We start from the raw sequence: 21611 nt of genomic DNA, 5'->3' as shown, positions 1-21611 counted from the left end.
ATTTGGATTTGAAAAAGGAAAGATACAGGAAGATCAGTTTACTTTCTCAATATTTTAATAAATTCAATCAATCATGAATGGGTTAATGTAAAAAAAAGAAATAGTAGTATGTTTCGATATATATATATATATATATATATATATATATCGTTTTTAAAATAAGAATTATCTTAAGATGATTAAATTTGTACAAATACAACAAATAAAACTTGAAATCAATAATTTAACTATACTAAATATGTTCTTAATTGATTTCGATCCTAATTATTCTCTTAGACCAAAATATAACAGTATTGGAATAAGTTAGCAAAAGCAAAGAAAATTGAGTAGATTGCTTAAGGAATCAAATGATTTAATTTATTTATTTATTAATTCATTACACTGGTCCGATATATATGAAGAGTTGAACATCTCTACCACGAAGAGACAATATCAAATTTCTTTTTTCTATTTAATATGAAACATTTTTACTTACATTATTGCCTTCAATTATTTGACACATGCTTCTATCCATAAACTACATATTTAACATCGTATTAATCTTAGGAAAATATTGTTGGTTTATTATTGGTATAAATTTTCCAGTTTAATTACATTTTTATTCTATGCAATTTTAAATAATTTCAGTTTTGGTTCTAAAAAATATTTTAACATTGAAAAATGTTATTTTAATATCTCGATTACAGTCAAAAGGCTAAACATATTTTAAAGAAATAATATCTAATGTTTAAAGCTTTAAAATATACATTTTAATTTGAAGAAAGTACAATGACTTCTTTAGTTTAGCAGAATAAAATTAACTTCACCCTGAATGCTGCATCTTAATATTATAATTACATGAAAGACAAAGCAAAGTAATTGTTTACTAATTTAAATGGTTACTTGTAAAATCAAACCACGTGTGATTATTTTCTCCCGTTAAAGAAAACAGTTTGAGTGACACCCACGTGTGGTATTGCATTGTCATGGTGAATAAAAGTGCCCTGCAATTCATTTTTCAGGGTGGATTGAGATGGAAGAGAAAGAAATTAGAGAGAAAAAGTATAGAGAGACTGATAGATTTAATGCAATAAAAGAGTTAGAAAGTAAGAAATGGAAGCAGAAGTAAGACAAAAGAGAGAATGAAAGTCAGAAAAAAGTAAAGTATTAATTGGGTAGGTGATTTGATGCAACCTTACGGCACGTTCTTTCAGAAAATGGCAACTTAATCTGTGGTGCGTGCACTCCATGGTTTCGCTTTGATATTGGGGACCAAACTTCAGAGACTTGAATTAAGGTAACAGAGAACAAATAAACAAGTTATTGATTGTTTCGGATATTGTTGTTTATGGTGATTTTGTGGCTAGGTAAACTATTGGTCATCAATGCAACGGAATGAAATGACGAAGACAAAAACTAAAACATTCTACATAAAAAAAACCGAGTAACTTTTTTACAAGCAGCTGGTTTCAAAATATGAAACCTTTCAAAATCACAAACTTCATATATACAATGAGTTAACGCGCACTCACTAATGCTCAATTTAACTTTATACAATACAAGGCAAAAAATCTCTCTTCGTGATCCAGGCCAACCCTGCTCCTATCTTTGCTACCCTGTCTGTGATGCATCAGGTTAGTTTATGACTTGTTAAATCAATTAAGCACTTAATTAATAGCATTGTTAAACGTAACTAACCTTCTCTCATGCAAGGTTAACTAGTAAAGCTTTATTCTTGTAGTGATTGTGCTTCGGCATATGGGGCAGAATTCGAGGTTTTCTCCACATTCACAACATGTCTGCACCATTTGAGGAAACAACATAGGAGAAAAGTTAATATAATGTCCTATTGATAGTCTTACATTCAAGATGGGTCGTTTTAGCATATAATTGAACATGTTACCTGATGCCCGCAACCAAATGCCATATCCTTCCCGTTAGTCAGACAAATTGGACAAACCTGCAAAATTAACCGTGTATATGTAATCATTGTCAACTTGTTGTAAGTGACAGAAACATTTCATGAAAGCCAAACTGTGTCAGGATTATATGAAAGTCACGTCTAATGTTCAAAAGAATGGTGTTTTAAATACCTTGTTATCATATAAGCCACCTGAAGATGATGCCATGTTAACATTATCGAAGTCAGAATACGTAGGTGCACTTTGCTGAGAACTGTTTGGACGAAAAGATGTTGCGCTGCTGCTAGAAGTCCTCTCATAATGAGGTGGAGGCAGAGGAACCCTGTCCGGTGAATGTCCCCTCCGTGCACTGATTTCATGCAATGAAAACATGATGCAAATTCAATTATTACCCCAATAAAAACTTTTACAATAGACTGGAAGTACAATATTTTTCCATATAATATTCATTTATTACCCCAGTATGCCAAGATCTATAGTTGCCTTATATTGAGAAGGTATCTCCATCAAAGCTGATAGAGCAAAGTCTGTCTCTTTTCTTCTTGAATCTACACTCCTTGACATTATTTCGGTAAAATTCACAAACTACATGCAGCCAAAACTAAAATATTCACATTTCAGCAAAATGGTGGGTGGAATTATGGCCAAGTGAATTACACCAAACCTGAAAATTGTCAAATGCTCGGGCTGGAATGTTGTCATCAAATTCCCTCATCATTTCCCACGGTCCATCACCAACCCCCACCAAAACTATTGAAAGTGGATACTCACTGCCATGTTAAGAGAGTATAAGAATGCAGCGTGTCCATTCCTAATTAGAGAAAACAACAAAATTTTACCTCGCTTTTACAATTGCATCAATTGTCTTCTGTTCTTGTGGACTTAACTGGCCATGTTGCGTGTCAACACTTCTGGTCACCTGTGCCAAAATTGTAAGTACCAATTTTTTTTTAGATCTTATAAAAGGAATACCTACGGTTAAAAATTGCTCCAGATATATTGAAGCAATGGCAAAATTTGAGGGTATTTCGTACTAATTGAACACTTAGACATTTCATACATGAATCAAAAGATAGATATCTCATATCTCACTAAAGAGGACTACATCCTATTAACATATCTCACTCCACATTTTAAAACAAATTTTCTAATAATCTCCCAGATATAACTATTCGTTCATTGACGTGTATGTCTACAGTAATTCCTTCTGAAGTTCAGCTCTAATTCAGATATATCCATCTAACAATTAATCATGTCTAAATATTGTAGGGAACAGATGTAATTCAGACACATATATTCCTAATCTAACAATTATCAGTTTTCTTCTGCAGCCTTGTCAATGGCAAGATATTTGTGTCGTAAGGTAGATATTATTGTTATCAAATACAATGCTAGGAAAACAAGATTTGCTGTTGTGACTATTTTAACTTTTAGTTGTTTTATCTGTAATACTTAAGAGTCATGCTCGCAGAGGCAGCGTGATAACTGCCAATGAAGTATTTGATGACTGGTGCATATTTAAACAAGACAAATGAATGTTCTTTTCGATATGAAATATGTATTAAATATACCTGTCCATCTGCAATTATTAGCAAGACATGATATTGGCCTCCACTTTGTTCAACTATAGTCATAGCCATCTCAATAATAGGAGCAAATGAAGTGGGTCCTGTCACATAAATGCAATGAGTTATGCTGAACCGGATTAAAAATGCTACCTAAGATTAGTGGTGTGAATACAATACCTGCTAGACGCAGGCCAGGAACAATATCTCTATATCTTGAAAGAACTTCTTCAAATCCATTGCAGAACCTCTCATCTGAATGGAAACTAAAGACATCTTGATCATGCGTTGATGCTGACAGGAAAAAAGGACAAGAAAGAAACACGATCAAGTTTGCAATTTGGAAACATAAGCAATTTGAAAAGCATCAAGACTTATATCAGGAACTACCGTCTCCAAAACCAAAACAAGGAATCAAATTATCCTCATCAAAAGCACTTAAAGTTTTCCCAATAATCGAGATTGCTTGTTCATAAGGATTATGATCACTTCCTATATGATGTAAGCTTTTTCGGTTGAATGACCTCTTCCCTGGTTCCAAAGTGAATTATGCCAGTTTAGTACCAACCCGTAAAAAAAAACAAGCATCAATACATGTATAAGAGATGAAACCTGTCCACTCGTTGCTCTTTGTAAAATCAATGCCAACAATGAGGTTAGAAGATTCCAGTCCAGCGTGTGAAAGAGCACTGGTAACCTGTGTGAAAATATTTCATCATTTTCGTTCTGTGCGTTGTAACTGTATGAATGGTAATGTTTGGGAGTGAAACAATCAATAAGAATAGCATTATTGGCTGATCCATAATTTGTCAAATACTACCCGTTATATATGAAGCTACATTAAGCATCATAGATATGAAGCTTTTACTCAGACTAAAAAGTGCAACAATTCTAGGCGAGGGTCTCGCCAGATTTTTTTTCAAAATTCAGCATTTTATATGCCTTCTCTTTTTCTTGAATACCCCAAACAAGATCGTTTTGGTGTTCCAGCTCTGACACTGTTCTAAAACCCTTTACTGTGAGGAAAAAATAACATATAACAAAACGAGGAACTTCGCTTGTTTTTTGTTACAAGGAATCCTTATTGAGACCTAAGAGCTTAAATATTTCGATTTTCAACGTGGACCATCATAGTAAAAATTTTGAAGTCCGATTCCAGAAAAAAGATTCTGATCCCTGCCTTTTTTCCCCTCCCTTTCTGCTGACTGCTAAGACTTAAACTTTTGAATTGAAGCCGTTCACATTATCTTCCGAGACATGGACTAGTTTGGGTCAATGTCATGAGGTCCCAAACCCCCATGTCCCTGTCCCCCTTTCTTACCGAATACAGGATTCAACGATAGAAACAGACCAAACATTTAATATACTCACACACAATTGTACCTAGGAAAATCACAACAACACAGCATAATCAGAAATCAAACTACCTCATCCAGTGAATTGTAATCATCAGCTATTCTGGAGTATCTCCTATCCAACCTCCTTTTTGGCTGTGAATAGTCATGGAATGGAAGAGTGGGGGCACGGTTATGAAGAGGCGTATGATAATTATTTTGTTGTGGGTAAGTATTTGGTGTCTGAGGGTATCCATAGGTGTCCCATGAAGACGATGAACCAGCAGATCCATACGATGAAACATGCCTTCTTTCGCAGACTTTCGAACTCTTACCTCCCATGATCGACTCCTTTAGAATCAACACAAGCAGAAACAAAACAACCAACGCAGTCCAAGTCTCCAGCTACAATTGCAAACATTTCAATTGCCAAATTAAAAACCTAGCACACACATATATATGTCCACTGAATAAGAAATAAAAACCTTACAACTCTGATCAGCAATAAAATTATGCAAACCACAAATTCTTGGAAAGTAAAACTGAATGGTGCGTCCTAAAATTGTTTCACACAATATGAATGTCGAAAGAAAAACAAATATAAAAGAGTAGACCAAGAAAATAAACTCAGTCGCGAACTAAGGAAGAATGATGACTGAATCAAATGAAACCGACCATGTATCAATCTTTTTCCATAAATGCTGCAATGAAACATAAACTCTATTCAGTTTTTTTTTTTTTTCCATACCTCTAGAAGCATTGTTTCCACGAAAGATTTGCAAATGAATTGTGATAGAATTAAGAACACGCCGGATATGTTAATGAATCACGCTAATCACGTAACCTAGAATAGCTTCTCGTGGTTGAACTAAATAGGGGGAAGAGGACAATGAATTAAGAAAACTCCTGTTAGAAGAAACTAAGCTAGCATGGTCAAGTCAACTACACCTCTTCAAGCTATTCCTCTAATCAACTATTTATAATAAATTATGTGAAAGACTTAATTAAAATCATACTCCAGGACAATTAATTAACAGTTTAGTGGAGGAACTTTGTTTACATCTGCATTCAACAAGTAAATGAATATTGTGGTAAGAAGTAAGTGATTATGCATAAGTCAATTCGCAATGATATTAGCAAATTGAGACAAGAAATTGTATTTGGATTTATTTATTCCTTGGTCCAACAGGAAGAGGAAGTGGAAGTTACTTTGTGTTTTCCTGTATCTTTCTCTGTAACGTAGGTGCTGTCAGGGAAACGTTTACGCGCTGATATGGAATGTCCAAACACATTTGCTATGTTCATGGGTCCTACTTTTCCAAAGGACGTAATTTCCAAGAAATGCCTCTTCAACTAAACTTCATCCATGATCAATAAAAACTCTTTTCGTAAAACTACTTTTTGAGAGGGAAGAATTTAGGGGAGAAGATGGTGAGTGGGGACTAGAAAACACCAGCATTTAGTATAGTTATAAAAGGTAATAAATATTACGTTTTTTTTAAATATAGTCACTAAAAAATATTTTAATGTTTTTATGAAAAACAAAAGATATAATTATATGAGTGTAGAAATTAAGAATCACAATTTACTGAAATATGTTACATAAACTCCTCTTCGATTTAAGAATCACAATTGACCTCTTCCAAATCTTTGAAGAAGCCATTCGTGCTTCAGTAACTTTAACTTCAGAAAAAAATTCTTAACTTTTCTCTTTTCATAATTTATTTATGTTTTAACTCATGCCATTTATCGATATATTCAGCTGTTTTTTTATTGTTTCAAGTTAATATTCATTTGATTTATTTTGTTTTATGTTTATAGTAATTATTTATTTATTATTTGCATATCATTTCAAAGAGTTTAAACTTTTATTACATTTTGTAATATATGATACGAAATTTGATGATTTATAGATGGTTAAATATGTATTTACTTTTTAAATTATTGACACCATGAAATAAAAACTTTGATATTATTTGATCTTAAACTTAAAAAATAAATAAATGTAGTATTTGTTATTAAACAATATTGAGGATTTGTTAATATGATAAACAACATTGTCACATGTATGACCACGTGTTGATACGTGTGTGTTCACATCAGCACATGAACACACATATGACGAAGACGTAGTTTGTCACATCAACAAATCTTTAATGTCATTTGGTCATCAAGATTACACTCATTCATTACTCAAGTTTGAGATGAAAATAATTCATATTTTAAGATAGAAAGGAAATTTAATTTTGTATGAAAATTAGGAAATTAAAAACATATTTTACTCATTTAAAATTAAAAGAAAAGATATATTTCTTAATTAATATTAGATAATTTTTACTTGACTAACAAAAATATAATACAAATGCAATATAAAAGTACAAACTAAAAAAATTTGTGACCAATATATTTCTTATAAAAATATAGAATAAAAATAAAAATGTAAGTATTCAAAATTTTATTCTATTTTTTTTATAATTTCGTATGTTTCTTAATTTATTTTATTTTTTATTCTTTTAATATCGCTATACAATTTAAATGTTTTTGCAAGATTATAAGTACAAATTATTACTACATTTTTCATGAACTATTTCTATAAAAAAATGTCTATAAATATTTAACATTACTTCTATTTTGATAGAAGAGAAAAAAAAATATTTTGATAGAGGATAAAAAAATATTTTGAATAAAAGAATTATTAACTTTTGTATTATAATTTTGTTTCATTTTATTTTACTATTCTGTATTTGACAATTGTTAATATTAAAAAAAGTTAAAAAAAATATGGAGCCACCTACTCGGTATGTTTTTAAGTAAGATTATGTAGTCACACTTGTGTTGAAAACAATCATAGGTCTATTATTTTAATATATTTTATTATAAGCAACCAAACTAATAGGTTTAGGTTTAGTTGTACTTCAAACAAAAAATAATATTAATATGAAAAAATATTTTATAATTAACTAATAAAAATATATCTACTATCAGTTAACCCGTAAAAATATACAGTTATTTTTTATATTTTACCGTTATAGCAAGCAAATAGATTACAAAATATACAAAAACCAACAATAACCCCTCCACCCAACACAAACAATATATATATATATATATATATATATATATATATATATATATATATATATATATATATATATATATATATATATATATATCATTCTATTTTATTTTATTTTATTTTATTGAATTCACTTTTATTTTTAATATTTTACATGTAATTTTATTCAAATTTTAATTATTATTTAAGATATTTAAAATTATATTAAGTTTATTGGAGTGAATTTTGATAATTATTTTGAAAAATAAATAATCCATGTTATTTTTTTATATATGTTCAAAAGTATAATGTTTATAATATTTTTAAAAAGGTAAATATATTTTTAGTCATTAATTTCTTATGAAATTAAATTTTGTCTCAGTTCCAAATTTTGGACCATTTTCATTTCTAAGTGAATGTGATTTTTGTGACCAAACAATATTAAAGATTTGTTGATGTGACAAACAACATTACCACATATGTCATATGCTGAAGTGGTTACACACGTGGCAACATAGTCTTTCACATTAGTACATTTTTAACGTCGTTTAGTGATCAGGACTACATCCATTAACTTTTAAAGTTTGAGACAAAACAATATCAATGTTTGGAACAAGAGTGAAATCCAACTTCATGTAATAGTGTAAGGATTTAAAATATATTTAACTATTTATTAAACTATTGATTTAATAGCTAACTAGTGTGTATTTGTGTCATCGCAATATATTGAGTTTGTACTGGTGTGTACCAACTTTAACCTTTGATGTTTACTTTCGCATATCCATAAGAAACTCAACCCAATAAAAAATTAAGAATGGTAAGGATGAGTATTTTTTAGAACAAAGAATAAGAAGAAGAAGAAACTAAACCCAAAAACTAAAAATACATAGAATATAAATGAAGAGTTAAGCCAAAAACTAAGAATGACAAGGATAGGTATATTTCGGAACAAATCATAAGAAGAATTAATTTAGATGTTATTATTACACACATGCAAAAAAAAACATCCTCAATAACGAGAAGACAAAAACCAAATTAAAAAAATCTAACCTTTGATGAAGAAGATGTATAGGAAGAACCTTTAACGATGAAGAAGAATAAGGTCTTCGATGAAGAAATCGTTGTCCGATCAAAAATTGAACCTTCCAACCTTCAATCGTCAAAATCATGTTCAATTGCCCTCTCCTTTCCATGTTCGACAATGCTTTAGTCTTTAACCTTTAAACACATAGTGTATTCGAAAATTAAAAGGAAAAAAGAAGAAAAACCCTATGGCAAGGGTGGCAAGAAAGAAGATAGTGAGATTGAATAAATGAATAGAATAAGATTAGAGGAGGGGAATACGTCGGGGGAAGGGGAAAAATACCAGAAAACTAGTGGAGTAAATGGAAAAGGAAAATAAAAAAAAGATTAGATATGTTTTTAGTCCTTAAACTTTGATCTAAAATTCCTCAATGTCCCAAACTTCAATATATTTTGGTCCTGATCCCTAAACTTAAAAAACGAACAAATATAGTCATTTTAACTCAATTACATATTTTTTAGGTGTCGAACGTATTTCTCAATAAATATTGAATCAAAAATGTGTCAAATAGTGTAAACAACTCCAATATTAACATGAAAAGCGTTCGACACGTCAAGAAAAATTAATATAATTAAATTAAAAGAATTATATTCATTTATTTCTAAAATTCAAAGACCAAAATATATTAAAATTTTAGACGAATTTTAGTTTTGAATCAAAGTTGGAAAACTAAAAGATACTTAATTCATTAAAAAAAATAGCGTAACCAATTCGTAATTTGCGAAAAAATCAGAGGCGGGATAATCAAACAAACGTGAAATAACCAAAAAGAAAAAGAAATTGAAAATTGTCATGATTTGAGGTTGGGATATTTGAGTCTATTCCCCAGTAATTTTGTTTATTAGTTTTATAGTAGATGTTTGATCATTTCAGTAACATAACTTAATTTCATGTAATTTTCAGGAAAATAAAAATGTAAATTTTAAAGATGTAAAAGAACATAAAATAATTTAAAATTTGACTGATTTTTTTTATATATAATATCAATTAAATAAATTAAGCCTCAACAAGAAAAGATTAAGTCTTTAATATTTTTATTTTATAAAATAAGTTACTTTTTTAGTTTTTTTTATTAAAATATCAGGAACATATTTTGTATATAAAAATAAATTGAAAATATAAGTCAAACGCACTCATAGGCAAATTCGCCTTCAATTTCTTCAGGTTTGTTGGGATCTTTTTCACTACGGATAATTACGTAATTGTCATTATTTATTTCTGAGAAAAAAAAAATCATTAAAACAAAATAACAGCACCATTTGTTATGTTTAATAAAACTAAGAGGTCAAAATTCTGTAACAAAATTCAAAATCAAAACTATAAATAATTAAAAAAAAATTACGAATAAATGTCACGATTAAACCTAATATTCCTTACCGGAAACGATTATGCGTTCCGTGATATGAGCACTCTCCCCCCAAACGCACGTTTCCTCCTCATTTAGTCATTCACACTCGCATCCTTGCAAACCAACTTTTCTTTCGTTCTTTCTTTCCACCTACCATCACTCCAATCCGCTGTGTTCGCGCCCACCATTGCCATCCTCACTAGATCAGGCCCGTCCAATCCCAACCCATGTTACCTTCTTTTCCTTTCCCATTTTAAATATATTTATTTATTCTCACCAATTACACATTCATCAAGTAGAAAACAAAATAATCAATAATCAATGGTTTTATTTGAGCACCTTCAATTTTGATTTGAAATTCTAAAACATAAACAAATTCTCAATCGGAAATTCCTAAATTCTTCAGAGCCTGACTGGTAGGTACGTTGTGGCGGTGTTTCTTCGTCAATCTATGATCATCAGCAACAATAAGCCATAGTTGAAGACGATTTCACATTATATTATAGTTTCTACTTACTACTCCATCAATATTGCGTCGCTCCAATTTCTAGGGTTTATCATCACATAAATAGTTGTGTCATATATATGTTATTAAATTAAATGGCCGGCGCCGGCGACCTAGATTCCGATGCGGTACTCAGTGACGTTGAGGACGACGGAGGTGATCCGACTCCCGTAGCGACGAAGGCTCCCTCCTCGGATGATGTCTCCGTCGAGAAACTCCGGGAGGTTCTTGCCGAACTCGATCGGGAGCGGCAAGCGCGCGTTGCCGCGGAAAATACGAAGTCGGAATTGCAGGTTTCGTTCAACCGATTGAAGACGCTGGCTCACGAGGCTATAAAGAAGCGCGATGAGTTTGGCCGCCTGCGAGACGACGCCGTTCGCGAGAAGGAGGAGACGGCGAAGCAACTAGAAGAGAATAAGAAGCAACTGGAAGAAACGGCGAAGGAACGCGACGCGCTGCGATCGGAGATTGGGAATTCGAGCCACATGCTCGTCACCGGCATGGATAAGATCTCGGCGAAGGTGAGCAACTTCGCCGGCAGCGCGCTGCCGCTTCCGAGGTCGCAGAAATATACCGGAATGGCGGCGGTGGCGTACGGTATCATCAAGCGCGCGAACGAGATTGTGGAGGAGCTTTTGAAGCAGAACGAGGCGGCTGTTAAGGCTAGGAACGAGGCCAGAGAGCAAATGGAGCAGCGGAATTATGAGATTGCCATTGAGGTTTCTCAGCTTGAGGCCACGATTAGTGGCTTGAGGGATGAGGTTGCGAAGAAGGTTTCGATTGTTGAGGATTTGGAGAGGGATTTGGCTGTTAGGGACAAGAGGCTTAATGAGGTTGCGGAGAATTTGAGTAAGGAGCAAAGTGAGGCTTTGCAGTTGAAGGAGTTTGTTGGTGAGTGTGAGGACAAGTTGAGTAGTTTGGAGTCTCGGATAGAATCCCAGAGACCTTTGTTGATTGACCAGTTGAGTCTTGTTTCCAAAATTCATAACCAGATTTGCAGTGTTGTTAAGATAATTGATGATGGTGGCACCGAGGAGCTATCTGAATCTTTGTTTGTTCCGCAAGAAACAGACGTTGAGGAGAATATACGTGCCTCTTTGGCTGGGATGGAATCCATTTATGAGTTGACTAAAATTGTTGTTCAGAAAGCAAAGGATGTGGTTGAAGAGAAAAATAGTGAGATCAAAAGTTTAGAAGAGACGGTGGCTCGGTTGGTTAGAGAGAAGGATCAAATTGGTTCTTTGCTTCGAAGTGCTTTGTCCAAGAGGATGGCAATCGATCCATCATCCAGAAAGAGTGAGCTTTTTCAAGCTGCAGAGAACGGGTTGAGGGAGGCTGGAATAGATTTCAAATTCAGTAAGGTTCTTGGAGATGGAAAAGTTGCAGCTTCAAATGAGAAGTTGGATAGAACGGAAAAAGAAGAGGATGAAATATACTCTTTGGTTAAGCATCCATTACTCTCTAGTTTTTAATGAATAGTATTTTGCATTTTGAAGACTCCTTCATGAATTCTTTATGAACGCATTGTGTACAGGCTGGTGCTTTGGAGGATGTTGTTAAGGCATCTCAGCTTGAGATCATTGAGCTGAAGCATACAGTGGGTGAATTAAGGTATATGACAAACAATAGAATTATATCGCAGTTGTTTGATATTCATCTAGTTTAAAGTTTGTTGAACGGAAATCATACCTGTTGATACCACTGACAGTCGACTGAAAAACTTGCATGTTTACAATTTCCAGTTGTGTTGACATCATAACTTTTTTTCTTTGCATATTGCTTGACTGCATTAAGGGCAGAGTTGAGCTTACTTAAGCAGCATATAGAAGCTCAGGCCAAGGAGCTTGACCAAAGAATGCGTCGGATAGAGGAACTTGAAGAAAAGGAGAGGGTGGCAAATGATAATGTAAGCTTGACTGTGTTTTATATAAGTTTAATTTGATATAGTTCCTTAATCATTGGCACTTTTATCCTAATTTTTGTCGAATGTAGAATTTGTTGTTTGTGTATACCCCTTAGTCCATGGATAATTTGTTAGGGACATTTGATTGTTTATACTTCTGTCACGAGGTACCAACTTGGCCTATTTGTAATACAGATTGAAGGGCTAATGACGGACATCGCTGCTGCTGAAGAGGAAATTAACAGATGGAAAGTGGCAGCAGAACAAGAGGCTGATGCAGGCAGAGGTGTTGAACAGGAATTTGTCTCACAGGTATGCTATCTATTTTACAAATGTTCATAGACTTGCTTGTTATAGGTAAAGGATGTGACCGATTTTTGTTCTACTTTACCAAATATGCTTAGAGTTTAAAATGCATTTGAAATTTAATTTACGATATTTTGGGTGCTAGTTGAAACTTTATCTTAGAAAATGGATTTAGGCTTAATTCAATCCTACAATGCAAGATGAGGTTTCCAACCACTTGTATTCTATTATTTGGCTGTATCTCTGAGATATCTAATACTCCCTTGTATAGAAAGGACTTAGGAAGTGGGTTTTAGACATAACTCAGATATCACAAAACTAATTTATAATTGTTTTCACTTATATATCACAATTTAGTTATATCTCTAGTCAGTGTGAGCTTTTCTACTCTTTGACTTTGCAATGAGGAAGTCAGGTCTTCAAATTTTACTGTTCATCATCCCCTTTCTTTTATTGTTGAAAAATAATCCTAGCATTTTCCAATTGAAAACACATGTTCCAATGTAAATATAAGAATTATATTAATTTGATCACACATCCTAGTTACATTCAGCAAAATCAATTCTACCCTACTTTAGAACATGTTTGGTGTAATGTTTTTATCTTGGTCATTGAGGGCCTAGCACAACTCTCCTCCTTAACTCCGACTTGAGACCCCCAGCTGTCAAGAACATGGGTGGAGCTACCCATCTTTGAAACAAATAACAGATGGACCTCAAATGTAATATCTAGTAGCTTGTAGCTAGTAGTCATGAACCATCTAAAAAGCTTAAATGATTACATACCTTACATGTTCGCTCATATGCAAGAACCTTTGGGTTTAATGCATGGATATTGTGCAGGCTTAGGATTAGGATTTTCAAGGAGAATGGCTTAACCAATCATGTAAACCACAGTAGTTGCTAGTTTGTTTGTGACCGAGTCCAGTGAGATGTTTGGATTGTTAAAATGGTTGCAAATGGTACCCGCTGAGTTGTTAAGGAGCCTTTGGCTGGAATGAAAGTCGTCCACATTTTCCTATTCCTTAATTTTGTCTCTTTTTTTGCAGTTAATGTCTCTAATAATGAAGAGCTATAACATTTCCTTTATTGTGCTGAAATTTAAATTTCAACTTCTTATTTAGAAGAATGAGAGGTTTCTTAGTTTAATTATGGGATCTCTAACTAACACTTTGGTTTTTAACCTAGCCAAAGGGTGTTCTGTGATCCGTGTAGCTGATATCATCTAGTGGGATAGCATTTCATTGTTTAATAATACAAAATGATTTTGAAATTACTGAGGATGTTATTGATTGCAAAGTACCTATCAAACCTGCAGCCAAATTTATTGTACTACTGTATGTCCAGCTATACTACACGAGAGAAAGGGTGGGTAACACATGATGTTAAAATGGATGTTTAGCTATACAAGCAACGATGAAATATGGAGTGATTATATATAAGAAAATTTCGGTGTAGCACCAATTGAAGAAAATGGACAATACTTTAAGGTAGTTTGAACACAGAATTGTGAAATTGTATGTTTTGTAGTCCCATGAAAAGGAGAGGGAGACAAATAAAGGGCGTTGGAGTAGGTCATCAAGGAAGATCTCATGCTAAACAATATTTTTGAAGTCTTGGGTTTTAGTCGTGCTGAATCGATGTTGTGTGATTCATGTACTCAACATCACTTAAGTAGGATAAAGGGTTGTATTTAAAAGAATGGGCACAGCAAAAAAATCTAGAAACCTGAAAATTCTTTATTACCACGTCATTGATTATTTACTCCAAGAACTTAAAGAGGCTGTTTGATTTAATTAACAAGATGCTTTCCGAATTATTTTCAGTTATTTCATAGAACGTTACATCATTCACTTTTTCTTTTTCCTGATTTCTCAAACTGGAGCATTCTCTCAAACCGAGCAAGCCTAAATTTTGTATTGAAATTGCATGAATAGTTTATGTGGATTGATATCTTGTTTCCTTGAATTCCTATGCTGGAAAAATTTTCTGTGCATCCATTGTCTGATGCTGCCATTGCTCTCTAGAATTATGGTGTCGCTGAGAAATACATTTCTGTAACTACAGCATATTAATATTTTAAGTTGAGATAATATAAAGCCACCTGTTGGTGGATCTTGTTTGACTTCTAATGCTGTATGTTTTCATTGAATATTCTTAGTCATGTTGTTGTCTGCAAACCTGCAGTTGGCAGCACTTAAGCAGGAACTTGAAGAGTCAAAGCAATCCATGTTAGAATCAGAGAAGAAACTAAAATTCAAAGAAGAGACAGCTGCTGCTGCGATGGCGGCCAGAGATGCAGCAGAAAAATCTCTTAAGTTAGCTGACTTGAGGTCATCTAGACTAAGAGACAGAGTTGAGGAGCTTACTCATCAGCTCGAAGACATTGAAAACAGGGAAGATTCAAAGGGCCAAAATCGGCCTAGGTATGTGTGTTGGCCATGGCAGTGGCTTGGCATGGACTTCGTTGGATTTCAGCAGCGACCTGCTACACAACAGGGGGCTTCTAATGAAATGGAGCTTTCTGAACCTCTGTTATAGTTGGGTCTTTTCTTGTCTTTTCTTTCTTTCTTTTTTATCTTCTTTTGTGTATCTATGTTGATTTCTTTTGATTCATGTTACAAATTGTAGTTATCCATCAACATACCATCTCTTAAAATGCCAGCCACGGTGGTTATTGGTTTTTAGCATTAGGGTCCTGTAAAGTGAGAAAGTCTCTGAAGTATACAAGTGAGGGTGCGTTCACTCGAGTTAAAGTAGATTAAGTTCGCCAAGACAGTTTAATTTTAATTAACATAAATGCATCTTTACTTCTTCGCTTTAGAGGTTTTCTCACTTAAGATGTTGCTGCTGTTTCTGGCTTGAGTAACTTGTTATTGCATTTTGGTTGTTTTGTACGACCATTCCGTGAAAGCAATCAACAAATACATTGACATTGCATTACACTCATGGAATGGTGTAGATTTGTTTGCCAATGAAATTTTTACACGTCTGCGTAAAAATAGCTTCGGTATCAGCTTAATATATTTATCTTATTGGTTTGGGAATGTTCTTAAGTTCTAGTTGTCGATTGAGTTATAGCCCTTGTCAGCTTCTGCTTGCCCATTTCTTCCATTGAGGAAGTCAGCATTAATTCTGCTTTTGCGAGATCAATGGATTCATTAGCCTCTCCCTAGTACGATGTGGTTTGAATGATAATAAATTCCCAAAATTTTAATTTTCCTTACATAGTACGTTTAATGCTATTCTACTAATTAAATTATGATTTTATTACCTTGATTTCTACTTGTGTACCAAGTAGATCCAACATTTTATTTTGCTATTGAAGGTTTTCCAACAATTGTTCTAAACAAACGTCACTAAATTAAAAGGTAATGACTTTTTCCACCCTTAAACTTTGATGACATTAGATTTAAAGAAACCCTTTAGATTAGTCTTAAGGTTCACACATTCGCTAAAGAGAGAAACTAGCACTCGGGAGGATCTTGATTCCATTATATCTGTTTAACTACCTATGTTGTAAGTAAGACAAGAATAAATGATTGGCGTGAGTTAAACAAAATCATGAATGACTAAGAAAAATTATATATTATAATCTATTTTACAAGATATGGAAAGAGACCGTAGTATACAAATGAATACAAATTTTATTTTATAAAATTGAGTTAAGCTCTAAATTTATTTCTTAAAAAAGTTATGTAATGTTTATGTCAAATTATTATCTCCTGAAGTAAAGGGTTGGAACGGTTATCCTTCATGTAATTGTCGAGTTACAAGAAAATAGATGGTAACAATAACCTTAGGCGTTTAATTAACACGAGTAATACAAAGGTTAATCCACGAGTGATATATTTACTTGGGATGGGTCGGTAACTCATTTTTGCTTGAAGGATACAAATCAAACAAGGGATTTGTGATTCCACTGGAATTATTTTTTAGTTTATATTATATCAAATCTTATTCAATTTAATTTAATTAAAGGTATTCTCAGATTGAAATGAATAATGTTTTTTTAATACTGTATATATTAATATGTCAACACTATTCAAATAACACAATGAGTTTTTCTCTCATTTTTCGTCCTTTTTTTATTTATTTTTATCGAAGAACTAAATCCTACATAGATGAATTTGTTTTCTGTACTAATTAATAATAAATGAAAGTAATTAATTATAAGGACCTGAATTCACTTATTTTAAATAAAGTTTTAATCTTTTAATAATTATTCAACTTATAAGACTTAGGTTTGATAGTTGGGATATAAATTATAATAGAATAAATAAGATGACTATCATATTATGTTATTATCACTTAAAGCCAAACAAAAACTCATCTGCACACTTCAATCAGCTCGAAAAAAATTAAAAGACCAAACTGTAAACAATTTTTGCTTTGGTTGGTTTAATTAGTAGAAAGCTACATATGTGGCTTCCTTTTCATTGTTGGAACTACATTAAATACGTAATTTGATCATACCCAGAGAGAAAATTCCAAAAAAACATGCATCCTTAAGTAACCGATACTACTTTTCATACTATGAACTAATGTTAAGAATGGTGTTATTAGTTTATAACAATCTCTAACAGTTTTCCAGAAGAAAAAAGTAAGAAACAAAACGGGGATGGGAAAAAGGCTAACCTTTGAACATGTTATTTTTGGAGGAGGAATAGGCAAATCAAGAAGACCAAAACCCCCGAATTCTGAAGCACTAAAAAGAAAAACATCGACACAAGTATATCATAAAATCTGGTGTAAAAAAAAAAAAAAGATTGTTTCAGCGCTTCGTTCTGCATTTCTTTTTGAGCAAAATGCCATCAGGAGGACGTGTTAGCATGACGCTGCAACGGCCATAGAGATTATACGAATACCTCAAAATGGTTCCCAATTTGGATCTCGCACGAAACACTCCTCTCACTTCGAGAATCACGCCATTGCCCTCCATCTGTTTGACAAGACGCTGGCTTTCTTTCAATGGCAGCTGAACCTGACTAGACACCATGTGGATCATCGCAAACCTTGATTGAAGCCTCGCAGCAGAGAAAGGTTCAACATACTGTGTGGCAATGAGGGTGCTTCCATAGTAGAGATAGATGATGACGGAGCTGAAATCCACATGAACCTTCTTGTTTGGGTTTGTGAAGTTAGCCAGCATGGTTAGATCAGCGTTCAGAAGATACCCAAGATCAAGGTATGCAGCGTTTAAGGTCACACTAGACACATCAAAATGAGGACTTTGTGGGCGAAAAACAAAGTACACTATCAGCACTATCAACCCTCCTATGATTATGATGAGCCAGAATATTACGCACAAGCACGCACCTAACCATGTCAAAGGTTGAGACTTTTGCTCCTCCGGCAACTTTATACCGCTGTGGCGGGGATAACTGAGGGGCTTACGGCGTGGCGCCGGAGGATGGTCGGAGGGTGGCGGCGGTGGAGGGGCACTGGCGGAGGGAGGTGGCTCTTGGAAATTTACCTTTGAGGACTTCAGCGGTCGCAGACCTTGATTTGTTGGAAACTTACTGGGACTTCTTTTTGAGCGTGGCTCTTGCGAATGTTGTGATGGAATAACATGGTCTTCGTGTTGAGGTGGTGGTCGTAATGGAACACGGTCTTCGTTTTTCTGAGGTCGTGATAATGCTTCTGGTATGGGTGCAGCTGCTACTACTTGAGGGGGTGGTTGGGCACGGCGTTTTTGGCGTGGCCCAAATGGAATATGTGGTTGTTCTTTATCATCATCATCTACCAGGAGTTCAGGCTGTGATGATCGAGAAAAGTGAGGGTTGGTTTCTCGACGAGACATGGGAAGTGTGAGGAAAATGAAGAGAAACGAAAGTGTGGTGAGAGAATGATATTAAGGAGGAATCAAGGTAAATCAAAAATTAAAGTATATAAAGGGAATGGGAATGACTTGAAGTTAACTTCAAGGATGATTCATATAAAGGCAAAGAATCGAACATAAGACACTTATGTGGGGCATAATGTTTGTATTCTTCATTTAACAATGTAGAGAAAGTGATGATGCTGAGTTTGTTGGTGTGCTATTATAACGATGTAGAGAAGCTCAAACACCATGGGAGAGCCTGCATTCTTATAACTCCCAAACACTTTGAGTTTCTTGTACCTCAATTAACATGGATATAGAGACACACTGTGGACGATACCTTTCCCCTAGTTTGGTCCAAAATAGGTGGACCCCAAAAGCACACACTGCGAATTCGAGCACATTTTACAAAGTGAACAACAACTTATTCACGATAGGAACTCGTTATGAGTCAACATTCGAAAATCATTTTTATGTTAAAATATAAGAACAGCTTTGACATGCCTCATCCAAACACAACCAGTTTCATATTTCCAAAACATTAAAAGTTATATGTTCACAATAAGTGGAGTACACAATATAACAACTCGGTTACACCGATACTTACCTTGACTGAATTTTATTTTAATTTAAATTCATACCTAAAAATACCTTTAATTTGTCGTTGGGTTTAAATTTTGTTTCCATCGAATCTCTCATCATCATGAGAGTGAATAAGTATTGCAGTTTAAAAAAAAAAAGAAACTTTAATTATCTGAATTTTTAATTTTATGGACTAACAACACACATAAGAAAATAAATTTTTAATTAGGTTTATGTTTTACATGGGAGACAGCCCGAATTTCTCTTTAATTTCCTGAATGGAAGAGGATGTTATGTTAAGCATTATAAGCGTAAAAGAGAAACTAAATGTAGGGTTTTTTGTTCCCTTGAACTTTCTATAATTTTCAAAATCCAGATAAACATCCAACGTTCAGAAGGAGTTTTTCTCCATTTTGTTTCTTTTCAACATTTTTTCCACTCTAAAACAGATGTAAGTAATGTGATATGCAGTGTTATTAATTACCAATTCCATCTCTTTAGGATGTAAATCACGTTGAGAAATCAAATTCTAAAGAACACTCATCGAATTCAAATCCTTGAAAGGCATAAATTCTTTCATGAAATCATAGAATTCAAGGTGTAATATGATGCATGTGTGTGGTACCGGTAGCTAGTACAAAATCGAACATGTGGCCAGTAGGACTTCGATACTTTGACAATGTATTTTGATTATACTTCCATTTTGACAATGTATTTTGATTATACTTCTATTTGACACTCATGAATGTTATTATTCTATTTCAAAACTTTGTTTAATATTATATTTAATAAATAAAAATAAATATAAACAATTTTAAAATAAAATAATATTCACAAATGTCAAATGAAAGTATAATAGTCCTAAAACTTTGAAGATATACGGTTCAAAACAGAAAGTAAATAACACGAACAAAATATCAGCAGTTGGAGTCATATCTAGGCTGCCAACATATTTCTGTGAAGAAAAACTTAATAGGTGCGTTCAATTGCACACAATGTGTGCCTACTATAAACAGTATGATCCAACTTGGAAAATCAAGCACCCATGCTCTACATGATCTAAATAAAAGAAATTACAACTGAAAGGAGACATGATTTTGATATTCTTTAGATGCCCAACATTAAAGCAATGGAAGTCAAAGAAAGTATAGGACCCAAATACAAAGTAATCTAAAAAGTAAAAAACTTCGACATGGATTCAATACAAATTCAGCGAGAAGCCTGCGACAAAAGAAATGCAGGAAAGCAAACATTGTTTCATCTTTAAATTTGTCACAACTTTCACTACAAACCTCGCAATTGATTATTCCCGGTCTGATGATGTTAATACTGCAGGAAAGAATACATTTCTTTTCCTTATATCATAGTCACACAATTTGAAGCCCAATGTCATTTTGATGGCCTGGGATTATATTAGAAACGGAGCTGATTAGGAGTTTCTACCATTTGTGTAATAATATGTTTGAATGCAGAACTTGGGATACCACATTGGAGAAAGATTTGTCATTGAAATGAAAATCTTTGATTAATACACAGTCAAAAAAAGGTGAGTGAATGAATGAAGGATTTGTCAATGCAATCTCAATACTGCACTTTCCCAAACGAACTCTAAAATGTAGCAGTTTTGAAACTAGTTTTTCTTAATACGACACATTTTCTGACATTTGGACCAACATGGCATTTTCTTAATTATTTCCGATTTTTCTTTCCTACTCCAGAAGTTGGTTGGATGGTGACCCTAGATGATTCACTTCCATCTGAAAATCATCAATTATTCAGACTTATGTTCTTCACCAGTACTTTCTCTTACCCCTTTACCTGTATTTCTTCAATTGTGTATCAAACAATCTGCAAATTGCTTTTTGTGCTGGTTGCAGTTGCCCTTCAGCTAATCTGTTCCAAGGTTCAACATCGTCTAGGGTAGAATCTATTGACAAGGAAATACCAGCATGCAATGAACTAGGTACATTGATATCATATACTTATTTTGTTTCATAGACTAATACCACATATCACCCCTTCCCCCACCTTCCCAAATCAAACATAAATAATCAAAGTTGCAGTGGAAACATTTCTAATTCCCTAGGTTCAATACAACTACAGAGAAACACAGCACCATGATATTATCTAATTAAATGTAACAACTGCCAACTGCAGAAGGTGTTATTTTAATATAAGAGTCTTTCGCATAAATGCACTATAAAG

General features: G+C 33.4%; 3 protein-coding genes across 3 annotated transcripts; 1 reads left to right on the top strand and 2 right to left on the bottom strand.

The window, feature by feature from the left end:
* Window positions 1-1380: 1380 nt before the first annotated feature.
* Window positions 1381-5905, bottom strand: LOC114175960 (E3 ubiquitin-protein ligase RGLG5-like). The gene is made up of 13 exons (XM_028060818.2): window positions 5549-5905; window positions 4894-5205; window positions 4079-4163; window positions 3857-3997; window positions 3647-3760; window positions 3473-3570; window positions 2741-2820; window positions 2566-2671; window positions 2359-2486; window positions 2073-2250; window positions 1883-1939; window positions 1678-1778; window positions 1381-1599 (listed from the first exon to the last, which is right to left on the bottom strand). The coding sequence occupies exons 1-12, from the start codon at window positions 5558-5560 to the stop codon at window positions 1698-1700; spliced, it is 1392 nt and encodes a 463-aa protein (XP_027916619.1). The 5' UTR covers window positions 5561-5905; the 3' UTR covers window positions 1381-1599; window positions 1678-1697.
* Window positions 5906-10385: 4480 nt separating this feature from the next.
* Window positions 10386-15823, top strand: LOC114177907 (paramyosin). The gene is made up of 5 exons (XM_028063503.2): window positions 10386-12234; window positions 12327-12403; window positions 12587-12698; window positions 12891-13007; window positions 15188-15823. Exons 1-5 carry the CDS (start codon window positions 10888-10890, stop codon window positions 15539-15541), a joined length of 2007 nt encoding a protein of 668 aa, XP_027919304.2. The 5' UTR covers window positions 10386-10887; the 3' UTR covers window positions 15542-15823.
* Window positions 15824-17542: 1719 nt separating this feature from the next.
* On the bottom strand, window positions 17543-19040 carry LOC114179337 (uncharacterized). The gene has a single exon (XM_028065653.2). The coding sequence runs from the start codon at window positions 18801-18803 to the stop codon at window positions 17775-17777; it is 1029 nt and encodes a 342-aa protein (XP_027921454.1). The 5' UTR covers window positions 18804-19040; the 3' UTR covers window positions 17543-17774.
* Window positions 19041-21611: the final 2571 nt, after the last annotated feature.

Source organism: Vigna unguiculata, chromosome 3 (assembly GCF_037176805.1).
Source record: "Vigna unguiculata cultivar grain cowpea cultivar isolate G323 ecotype 2 chromosome 3, ASM3717680v1, whole genome shotgun sequence".
Taxonomy (NCBI): Eukaryota; Viridiplantae; Streptophyta; class Magnoliopsida; order Fabales; family Fabaceae; genus Vigna; species Vigna unguiculata.
The sequence above is the reverse complement of the archived record's forward strand: the minus strand, read 5'-3'. Positions and strand labels throughout refer to the sequence as shown.